The 12,152-nt window shown below is 42.5% G+C and overlaps 1 protein-coding gene across 2 annotated transcripts in view; it reads right to left on the reverse strand.

The window, feature by feature from the left end:
* Nucleotides 1–12,152, reverse strand: part of SBF2 (SET binding factor 2) — a 509,481-nt gene that overhangs the window by 41,025 nt on the left and 456,304 nt on the right. For both annotated transcript variants that reach the window (XM_036762802.1, XM_036762803.1), the window contains 3 exons: nucleotides 10,833–11,017; nucleotides 6,770–6,946; nucleotides 2,728–2,829 (listed from right to left, as the gene is read on the reverse strand). In XM_036762802.1, coding sequence (XP_036618697.1) covers nucleotides 2,728–2,829; nucleotides 6,770–6,946; nucleotides 10,833–11,017 — 464 coding nt within the window. The remainder of the gene's footprint in view (nucleotides 1–2,727; nucleotides 2,830–6,769; nucleotides 6,947–10,832; nucleotides 11,018–12,152) is intronic.

A 12,152-nucleotide genomic window follows, 5' to 3' on the forward strand; every position in this document is an offset into this window, starting at 1 on the left:
AGTGTTCTCTTTCAGGAAACACAAAATTTGAACCACAGTTGGATAAAGTAGCCTATAATATATTTGCTTAGGGTAAGACTATCAGTATCACCAGAGGTTAGCTAATAAGCCCAGGGATAGGGACTTCACCCGCAGAGGGAACACCAAGAATAGCACACTTCCTCTGCCACAATGGGTTGCCCAGTGAGGAAGTTGCCCTTTAGCCCAGATCTCTACATTGGGAGGTCTGCCTAGATATCCGGTTTGGAGGCCCTCTCTTTGCCCTCGAGATGCTGCTGCTCAGGTTTCTACAGAAAGCACTTTATGGCTTACAAAGTATTTATTTCATAACCACCCGGAGAATCAGAGAAGCTCAGAGCTGGAAGAGAGCTCAGAAACCATCTAGTGCACCCTGTGCCAGACCAAGAATTCTCTCCACAACATGCCCAATGTTATCTAGCACTTATTGGAAGACCTCAGGTATCTGCTACCTCCTAAAGCATCCCATTTACTTTTGGACAGCTCTAAAGTTAGGAAGTGTTCTCCTTTTTCTGCCCCAAATGTGAAGAAAAGATCCATGTTGAAAGAAGGAATTTATGACTAAAAGAATTCCACTGAGCTATGATAAACAGTATGCTGCAGTGGAAAGAGGACTGGATTTGGAGTCAATGGATCAGAATTCAAATCCTGACTCTTCCACTAACTGTGAGTTTGGATAAGCCAGTTAACCTCTTTATGACTTTATAACTCAGTTTCCTTAACCATAAAATAAGGGAGTTGGACCAGATGACTGTGACTTCTAGCTCTAAATGTATGAACCTATAAATCCTTTAAATACATGAAGGCATCCTTTTTTCTAATATGTCATGGTCTCTTCTGGTTCTCCTACCTGTCTGCTTCCTTTGTGGGCCTGTCATCCAATCTCTGGTCCCTTAGTGTGAATATTTCTCAGGGTTCTGTCCTGGGCTCTCTTCTCTGTTCTCTCCCCCTCCATTAGAAAGCTCATTGGCTCCCATTGGTTCAAGTCTCCTTTCTACAGATGACTTCCCAACCTGCCTGTCAAACCCCTCTTCCGAACCTCAGCCCTGTATCCACAATTGCCTGCTGGAAATTTCCGTGGATATCCCACAGGCACCTCAAACACATTATCTTCTCCTACAACCCTTCTCTTCTTCCAATTTCCATGTTTCTGTTGAGGGCACTGCCATCTTCCTGGTCACCTAGTTTTATCACTCCAAAGTCCTCGCTGATGCTTCCTTCTCCCTCACCTGCTGTGTCTTATTTGCAGCTGAGCCTTGTTGATTCTGTCTCCTCATTCCTTTTTCATCACTTACATAGCCATCACTCTCATCCAAGCCCTTATCACCTCTTCTGGCACTACTATAATTTCCTTCTATTTGGTGTCCCAGCTTCCAGTCTCTTCCACTCCACTCTACCTTCTGCTCAGCTGCTCCATAGGCCTTCTTAAGGCACAGGCCTGAATAGGTCACTCTCCTGCTCAAAAACCATCTGTGGCTTCCTGAACACGTATCTCCAGCTAGATACTGAGGCTCTTTGTAACCCGGCTCCAACCTTTCTTTCCAGTCTTCTTTCATGCCAACCCCCTTTACAAGCACTAGGTTCTGGCTAAGACCCTGTAGCTGTTGCCTCTTCACATGGGTTATTCCCCCATGCTTGGAACATCTGCCTTCATCTCTGCCTCTTGGAATCCTTGTTTTCATTTGATCAGGGACTATCTCCTCTGTGAAGCCTTCCCTGATTCTTCCCAGACGTCATTGCTTTCTCTTTCTCAATTTTTCTTCTACTATGCTTCTGTACATGTTATATTCCTTCCCTTCCCCATTCTGTTTGTGTCTTTCTATTCAGAGCACCCAGTGCAGTGTCTTGGACATAGTATGCACTTAATAAATGTCCGTTAAATTGAATGAAAAGAGCTCCATTTCCTTCTCCATCCTTGTTACCCACCCCAGAACACTTTTGCATTTGCCATCATCCTTCCTGCCTTGGACAGAACATTGCTCCAGTGGTGGTCTGTCCGTCTCAGTGCAGTCCAAGATCACATTAGCTTTCTTGTAGCTCAATAAAGCCCCCGGCTCTTTCTGGGGATTCACTACTGTCTCACCATATCTTCCTGATCTTGTACTAGTGAATTTGTACTACCGGGAAATAGTTCAAAATTATGATTATCCCAGTTTTACAGTTTAGGAAACTGAGGCTCAGATAGATTGTTACTTGCTTATTATCATGTGGCAGAACCAAGAACAGAACCCATAATTTCGTCCTTTAATTCTAGTGCTTTTTCTATTCTATTAATCAATGAATCAATCTGATAAGAGTCCACATGCAACTTGTTCATACTCTCCTTGTTCCACCAATAATGATGGTCTCCTCTCTCTATTCTTGACCATTTCAGGAAAAATAAGGAGGGTTCCCATTGCCAAGAAATGGAGAGAAATGATGCAAATCTGTGCCTAAGGACATCAGGGTATGGCCAAATGAAGGTTGGTATTTATTCCTTTGTCAACCCAACATAACTGCAGGTGCTGGTGTTTTGCAAATGCCAGATACGTGCTGAAATTCCACAGCCAGAGAATTTGGATGGAAGAGCACATGCAAAACAGGATTTCTTCACTTGACAAAGACAGTGATCATTTGATGACAAGATTTATATACTGAACTTTGCAACAAACTAAAGTGACATGTAAATTCAAAAGTTAAAACATGACAAAATTCATGCAAGCAGTTTACCTGAGTGGTGATATCCCAGCCATCTTCCAAACAGACCAGGACAGAGGAGCCGCTCTCCAGCACTTCAGCTACAACCACAGCCAGCAGCAGTAACCTGTGGAGCTGAGCAATGGACAGAAATGAGACCATGGTTAAACAGAGGACAGCTTGGCAACTGTGGACATGGAAACTTTGTGTCAACCTGGGATGTAACATTTAATTGTGCCATGAACACAGCTGAGTCATTTGGACGGTGTGACCCCAGGACTGTCCGCAAACATGCAGAGTTTCAGTAACATCAAGATAAAATGCCTTAGCACCTTGTTTTAATGTCTGCTTTTAAAAGTTTCCAAGTAATAATGTTGTGATGGAATTTGACCACAGAGAACTCCTTGGTAAGTGGTAAAGCTAGAGTTTCAAAGCAAGGGAGTCTGGTCTGAGATGATCTTTGTGCTTAAGAAGGCGGTCTTGCACATAGTGAATGACTGTGCTTTTTAAAATGTTTCCCTCACTTTAGCTGACTGTTGCTGAAAATGGTTCAAGTCAATCATGATAACTATTATGTAATCAAATGGGAAGAAAGCTTTCTCCGTTTGTTCTCAGTGATTATACCAAACCAACTGACTCAAAACCCTCATAATAAACTCATGACTTGAGCCCAGTAGGTAGATTTCAAGGGGAATATATGTGGGCTGGCCAGAGACATGGAGACATTTAAAAAACCTCAAACTGATCTGTGATCTCATTGATATGGAGATTTCTTCAGATAACTACGATTCTTCTGTGCCTGCCCATCCAGGGTGACTTTTGCCTGGGTCCTCCCATAAATCTGCCACAGAGTTCCATCTAACATTTCGGAGGTCTTCATCACTTTTTCTTGGCAGTACCAGCAGGGACTGGCCACATTTTTAAAACCATGTGCATATTCTAGTAGGTGGGAGAGGCCCCCAAGAACAAGGCTGGTATCACTTTTTAAAAATATATTTTATTTTCCCCTTTTACATGTTAAAACAATTTTTTAACATTTGGTTTTTTTTAAGTTTTGAGTTCTAAATTCTATCCCTCTTCTGCCTTCCCTCCCCCCTCCGTGAGATGCTAGGCAATCAGATATAGGTTATACATGTGCAATCATGTAAAACATTTCCACGTTAGTCATTTTGTACAAGACTTGAATAAAAGAAAGTGAAAGATAGCATGCTTCAGTCTGTATTCAAACAATCTCAGTTCTTTATCTGGAGGTGGATAGTATGCTTCATCATTAGTCCTTTGGGATTGTCTTGGATTATTGTACTGCTGAGAATAGCTAAATCATTCACAGTTCTTCATTGAACAATACTGTCACTAATGTGTATGAGGTTCTCCTGGTTCTGTTCACTTCACTTTGTATCCATTCATGTAAATCTTTGCTGGTGTCACTTCTAAGCAGGGAATAGTAGGAGGGGAATGCCCTCCTGCACCTAAGCATCTATCTACACAACATGCCTGCTCATCTTTTGCTTGCCACAATTACTGTAATTCTTTTGGAACAGGCACCATGTGTCCATGAGTTCTCTGTTAAATTTCCTCTGAGGACAGCCCAAGAGTCTGTTATTTGTTATTAACATTCTGGTTTGCTAGAGAGTGAGGTACTGGAGGAGCCTAACTCGCCTAGACGGTTGGGGACTAAGGGTACCAGAGACTGCCAGATGAGCCTGAATGTTCAGTAAGATGGCAAGATAAATCTGAAGGTTAAAGCATAGGGCTTGGGAGGGAGATCTTCAGCGATATCTCAATTTTGGGGCAGCTTGGTTAGGCACTAGATATTTGAGTGCATTATGTATGGGGAAGGGGCTAAGGAGGAAGGAGGAGCCAGGAAGAGAAAGAGGAGCTCTGAAAGGAGAGGTGGAGGGTACTGAAAATAAATTCTATTTCCTAAAGTTGCCAAGGGCCAGCTCTACACATGAAGATGATCAACTCTGCCCCAACTTAGATAAAATTATGGTTATCTCTCTTGTCCAGGAGAGGGAAGGAACAAAAAAGTGCTTTGAGTGAAGATGATAAAGCAGTTAAATTCTCTCTCAGACATAATGTGATCTAAATAATCTTTTTTGAATATCATAGGTGAATCTTATTTTGGTTTTCCTTCATTTAGCTTACTACCCATACCACCTAATGGTTAAAATCATAGTTTTGGACAAAAAACCTCACAAACTAATGCCAGGACTTTCCTCAAAGTCATCAATTACCACCTTTTTATTTCTTTCCTTCCACACTCTCTCTTCTCTTAGTGAGTGGACTATGCTTGCTGCTTCCGTAGCCCCTCCATTTCCCCCCTCTAACTCCTAGAATCTGACCTCCTAAGGATAATCACTGCTGTATCCAAAGGGTTTTTCTCCATCTTCATCATCCTTGGCCCTTTTCACCATTTGATGCTACTGATTTCCTTCTCTGCCCCCTTTCTGGAAGTTCTAGCTTCTTTCAGCTTCCCTGACATTGGATTATACCAAAGGTGTACTTCAATGGAAAGCAAATAGATTGATATCTATCAATCATCTTTGTCATTCCTTTCCTTTCCTCCTCCTGTCCTGAAAGTAAATGTTTCTAAGGTTCTCTTTTCAGTCTTCTTTTTGCTCTATGCTTAGAGAACTTATCTGTTTTCTCACTTTCAACTACGCCTTTATGCTGGTGAGGCCCAATTTCACATGTCTGTCCTGAACTGCCTGAGTTTCGGTCCCATATTTACAACAACTCACAAGGCATTTCAACTTGCATGTGTCACCACATCACAAATTCAACATGCTTAAAAGGAAGTTCTGGGCGTATGCATTTGTGCTTGAGTGAGTGTGTGCATACAAAGATAAAGAATGTAGTAAATTTATAAAAGAAGTATAAATGAAGCACTAGGGTTGGTCAAAGGAGAGGAGGATCACTCTCCAGCAGGGAGATCAATGAAAGCTTCCCAGAGGAATTGGTCCGGCTCCTGTACAACAGCTGATTTTAATGGATACACAGATGTGGGAGGACATGTAAAGCCTAGACAACAATACGAGTAAAGGCAAATGAATGAAAAATGCTAGAAATGTTTGTGGCTTGGTGAGTTGTTAAAATTGGCTTGTACATGATGGACAGCAACACAAAATAAACTTGGAAAAGTAAGCTGAAACTTTGTGGAAGGCCTTGAATGTCAGCATAAGGAACTTGGTAGGCAATGGGAAGTAACCTGATCAGAGATGTGCATCAGACCATTTTTTATGGATGGATCAAAGGGGTGAGAAATAGGAGACAAAAAACCAGTTAGGAGATCACTGCAATAAGCCGGGTGGGAGATAGTGAAGGCCTGAGCTAGGATGGGGCAGCTGAAATGGAAAGACTGAGGCATACAAGACACTGTGGAGATTAAATTCACAGGATTTGGAGACTAATTGGTAGTGACTGATAAATGGAAGGGAAGAGTCAAAGGTGGCATTTTTGTCTTGGGTGACTTGGAAGAGAGTACCATGAACAAAAAAGGATGTCAAGAAGAGAAACTAGTCTGGGAAATAGGATGAGTTTAATTTTGGATGTACTGAGTTTGAGGTACTGGCAGGATATCCAGTTAGAGATGCCTTGGAATTAGTTGAAAAAATATGTCTGAGGCTCAGGAGAAAAACTGGGGCTGAAGATTTAGATTTGAGAGTGATCTGCACAGAGATAATAGGTCAGAACTGTTCCTGTATCTCCAGTGCTTGCCCATAGTATGGGCTAATACATTTTTGGTGAATTGAATTTCATTCAGATTTCCACTTTTTTTCTTGTTATCAAAATGATTTTAACTTTTTTCTTTATAGCAGCATCCTGGGATAGAAATGTAACTTAAGCTGGGGATTAGGAGAGGGGTACACCCATCTCTTGCCATGGCCAGATTTTGTTCTTTGTTTGGCATTAGCACAAAGATACTCAAACACTTTTCAAAGATTGACATCCCCAGACTAGCTTACCTTGAAGCTTGGTATCCAGTTATTCCTAGTGCTGAGAAGTCTCCTGGACAGAGAGGACTTGGACACTTGAGAGGACTCAGAAGGAACATGCTACATCAATTAATTACCTGTGGGAACCATTCGGAGTCTCCTAGTGCCTTGAGGAACGTCACTTCAGAATCAGTAGGAATAGAGCTGGGGACACAAGCCCTCATCAGCTTTTTAAAGCTGGCTTTCACTTGTCGGATGTCATTGAATTCAACAGGAACAAACTCACAGTTTAAAGCAAATTCTAATTTGAAACCCTGTGGACAAAGGTGCCAAAGGTTATTCAGAAGAGGCACTGCAAATTTCCTAGCAACACTGTCCATACTTGATGAGACCAAGCAATACTATTAGCCTATTGTCTCAAACTCCCTCCCTGAGCATGCAGAAGAGCTTCACAGGAAATGAGGCCCTATGTGGCTAATCCCATCTACTCCATAGCAACTGTCATGCAAGTAAAATTGGGCGTTCAAAAGCTTGTACAGGGTATGGTGACCCCATCTTCCCTGTGTCCTCTAGTATATCACTCAAATATGGAAAATTACTATCATTCTGAGGGCCTAAAGACAGAGTTGTTGTATACTTGGTTCGGTCGTGTCTGACTTTGTTGTGACTCCACTTGGGGTTTTCTTGGCAAAGATACTAGAGTGGCTTGCCATTACCTTTTCCGGCTCATTTTACAGATGAGGAAACTAAGGCAAACAGAGTCTTGCCCAGTAAGTATCTGAGGCCTGATCTGAGCTCAGGTCTTCCTGATTCCAGGTCCAGTACATTATTCACTGCATCACCTAGCTGCCCAAAAGTGATGCAGTAAAACTTAAATACTGGCTGAGCTTATAACTGCTTATTCTTTAAGCCTATTTTCAACTGGTTAGGTTTAACCTGTTAGAAATTTAAGAAGGAATTGGTGATGCAGGTAAATAGGAAGGAATCCTTTAGATAGTTGTGCTATACTAATAACCCAGTAGTGCCAGCCAAGAGTGTCCAAACACCCTTAGGTTAATCCTAAGGGAGGACATGATATTATACCTCTTCAAGCTAGTGAGAGTGTTGTATCACATAATACAAAAACAAATTATACTGCTCCTGCAGCGCAAATTTTCTGAAAGCCAGGGAACAGAAAATAATAACAATAATGATAGCTCACATTCCCACAGTTAGACGTGCACCTGCCTGATATCCCTGGCCACATGAACCTTGATTTCCTGGTCTTGAGTCCTGGCTTTTTCTGCCTCCCTATGTGGCAGCTAAAGGTTAGTTGATATGTGGGTGTGACCACTGGAGAATTTAGCTTTAAGTCCTGGTCCCCCATTGTAGGTTATAAACCATATAACAGAAAGCTGCCTCTGCAAGATGTCCATTCCATCTGAAACACTTTGTCTCATGACACTCTAAGGGTTTCCAACACTCTGGATTATCCCACTTAGGATACTTAACTACCTGTGTGAGCTGCTGGACAAGTCACCTCTTCTCTCTGCTCTCAGTCTTTCTTTATCTAGAGGGCCCCTTCCAATTCTCAATCTATGAGCCACCATCCATTAAAATTTTTATCACGGAGGAATATTGAACCAATGGAGATCCTATTTATAATGTTATTTCACAACGGGAAATTAGTTTCAACTTTAAGACTGACTACTTTGCCCTTAAGATGACTTACAAGACTCCCAATCTCATCTGCCAGGAGATATTTTAATTTTAAAACCCCTCCAACATCAAAGTACAAGGAATCATCCTTACTGCTCTAAGAGGAAAATTGCAGATAAGGTCACATGTGTAGTTTTCCAGGAACAGTATTTTATTTTGGTGCCTTCAAAGTTAAGTTCAACATTCTGTTTCCTAAGTTGCAAACCACTGTCAGCCTGGTGCTGGGCCACACAGGGCACTCTGCAGGCTCTCATGTTTATGGAAGGGCGGCAGGGCACGTTCACAAGGAATGCCGCGCCTCTCCCAAGAGTTCTGTCGATGGAGACGGCTTCATGTGTTGAAGTGTGACTGTCTGGGGTAAATGGTGAGACTGAGATTGGGCAGTGGGAACTCACCAGCTGCCACTGCTGGCATTCTAAGTAAGTGGGGCGCCTTTCTAAGAGAACAAATGGCAAACTCTGCTCTAGCACATGGTGACTGGGTCATACTGATGAAATTAGGCTTTCTTATACATGTTAGGGTTGAGTTTCAATGGGTAAAGGGAAAACCTATTGTTTGCTCCCCCACCTGACTGTCCTATCACTGATGAAATGACACGGCAGGCTAGTGTCCCACTGATAAGGCTGCACTGATGTTAGCAACTGACTAGCCTGCCTTTCTCCTCATCTGTCATGTGGGTGAAGACCCCATGAGGCAAAAGGGCCCCAGGGAGGCAGGGAAAGGGGATCAACAGGTGCTTCTACTCTGGCTCTGGCTCTCTGCTCCATGTTACAGCTGGTGTACCAGGCCTGTTTGGACTGATGGCTACTTGGGGATGACTTTCCATGTAACCTCAGACTGAAAGTTTCTTGAGGACTTCTTACTTAAAAATTAATTCATTTAAAGCACAGTGTCAATGAATGGGAGCTTCAATTAGGGATTGTACCTACTGCTGCTATAGGGCATTCTCTTTTAAGGAGGACTCTTAGTGACTGACAGATTCACAGCACAACAACGCCAGCATTGGCTCTGAGCTCCAATTCACTGGCTATTAACCCTGTATGAAGGAGCCGAGTATATGCATCTCCCTGAATATATAACACACATTAGCCTTTCAAAGGGTTTTCAAAAAGCTTCCTTGGTCAGGAAAAAAAAAACCAAAACTTTCTCCTCCTGTTTCTTTGTCCCAAGGGTCTGAGGATACAGATATCTGCTGGATGTCTTCTTACAAACACAGATTCTCACAGAAACCAAACTAAACCAAAAGTGATGAAAAAGTATGTTTAGAACAGTGATTTTATTTTGGCGTCATGGCCTGATTTTCTTTAGGTCTATCTTGAATTCTTTGGATTGTGAGTATTGCTTATTTCCATGGCTAATGGATATATAAGTATACACATGTACACAAACACACTTCAGTTCTTGAAGTATTTTTGTGACTAAAGCAATGAGACAAATTCTAAAAACCACTTCATAGCCCTGAGTCTGGGTGTGTAGGTGTGTTCATGCATGTGCATGCATGCATTAGCCATAACATGTCCAGGAAGCCTAAGGCCAAGAACAACTACAGGTAGGGTAGGTGGTGCAACATGAATTAGTTGGTTTTTTGCTCCCACTAATGAATTGATATGTATCACCTATTCAGTAAACATACACTGAACAACTGAAGGTACTGCAAGCAGACCCAAATTCTTTGGAGTGTGGGGCATGCTCAGCATGCCCATTCAGGAAGGTTACCTCACCAACACAGGGTACCCAATCCTGTTCCTAGCACAGTCACTGCTGTGGCTAGATTTCAAAGCCTTGGTGCAGATTCTACATGTACAAGCTTACTACCAGAAAACTGCTTTCTGGACTAGGGACTTCAAGGTAAGGCATGTTCCTCACCAAATGATAATTAGAATAGTCTTCATCTCCAAACTTTGACATTATATCATTCCAGCTCAGCCATTTTTTGACAAAATTAGACTCTACTGTGTCCCCAGAGAGCCCTGGGTTTATAGTTAGAAGACCTGGGTTCAATATAATGTTAGTCTCCATACATATATTAGCTATCAAAAATGATACTCACATTCTCCCCAAATAAGCATGGGCCTAAATCCACATGAGTAGATATGTATATAAGTGTGTTTATTTTCTAACCCTACTTATCACTCCCTAACAGCGTCTTTGGGCTCTTTCACTTTACCTTTCCTCATCTGTCAGATGGGGATGACACCATTTGCCCTGCCTTCTTCACAAAGCTTTGCAGAAACTGAACACAAAGAATGGTTGTGAAGGGCTTGAAACATGAGCAGCCACTGTTATTGTGGAGGAAGCAAAGGCCCTAAGCCAGCGGTACCCACCATTTGAAGAGGGGGTTGGCTGTTAGGGGTACCTAGGGGTTTCACCAGGGTCAGAGTCACACCCTGGGGCATGCAGGGAAGCTAGGCTAGAGAAACAGGCTCACAAAGAATGGCGTCTGAATCAGAAGCAGCCCGAAGAGCTGTCCTCACTTTCCTGAGTGATAAAGAGAAATGTTACCCTTAGCTGTGATTTTTCGCCAAATATGTACAAGGCAGCTTGGCGCTTCAGGAGCTGATTCTGTAAGTAGGCACTGTTACTGAAGGATGCTGGGTGATCTTTGCCTGCAAGTCGGGCGCCAACATCAATGAAGGATGCTGGAGAGGTGATAAAGCGATTGCTGGAGCGAAGGCTGGCCCAGACACCTTTGTAAGAGGCACAAACATTATAAAACAGGTTGGATGAATGCAATTATCTTACCTGGAAATCATAATGACTACAGAACCCAAAGCATGCACTTTGTACCCGTTTCTGAAGAGAAGAGACCAACATCAATTCCATCTAGCTTAATGACACTAGAATCTGAAACAGGATGAATCTGTTCTCAAGACCAACGTTTTCCAAAATGAACCAGAGTACTTGGAGGAAACAGAAGAAAGCCATTTTGCTAGGTGAATTCCTATTCTAATGATCACAAGTTTTGTCCCTTTAAGTCAGTTATTCCTCCTCTTTGAGCCTCAGTTTCCTTTTTTGTAAAATGGAGACACTAGTACTTGAACCACCCACTCTCCAGTGCTGTTGTGTCAGAGGGCTCTGTAAACCTGGGTCCACTTCAGATAGGAGCTGGTGTCATTAACAACAACAGAGGAGGCTTCTGTGCTGGTGCCCCTGAGGCACACAATCAGGGCATCACTCAGCAGAGCATTTCTGGCATTCTACAGGACCATGGCTTTTAGAATCTCAGGCCTCTTGTTTGGGTAAGTTTTTAGCTGACAGACCTATTTAACTCCTTCTGACAGCTGAGTTACAGTTAGCTTTCCTGGAGCTCAAAGAGCAGCTGGCTTGTCACGGGAGCAGAAGGAGCAAAGTGTCAGCTTATGTTACAGAATTATACAAATGTCTGACTGGGGATTGGAGGCTGGTAAAAAGCTTGCTGTAAGAAAAGCTAGCCATGCATTACCAGTACTGCATATATTGGGCATACTATGCAGGCTGGAGGCTGGGGAAAAGTGGGGGTTCTCTGGGAACCTTCTCCCCCATACTTTCTGAAGACTTAAGGACTGATGTCACTAACATTCTTCCTGCTGCAGTTAGCAGGTATAATAAAAAAGTTACAAAAAACCTGATGTTAGATTGGAAATCAATACCCTTGAATCAATCATACAGAGGCCACGGACAGTCTGAGAGCATGAAGATTCTGAGAATGATGGAATTTCCCCTTATTTTCTCTTAACATGCAATTTCTTAAAGCCTAGTCAGCAATGAAGGCTTGGAATTCCGCATTTCGCAGAAGCCAGGTTAGAAGACAAATCTAAAAGGAAAGTCAGATGCAGATATGTT

This window comes from Trichosurus vulpecula, chromosome 6, assembly GCF_011100635.1.
Source record: "Trichosurus vulpecula isolate mTriVul1 chromosome 6, mTriVul1.pri, whole genome shotgun sequence".
NCBI lineage: Eukaryota > Metazoa > Chordata > Mammalia > Diprotodontia > Phalangeridae > Trichosurus > Trichosurus vulpecula.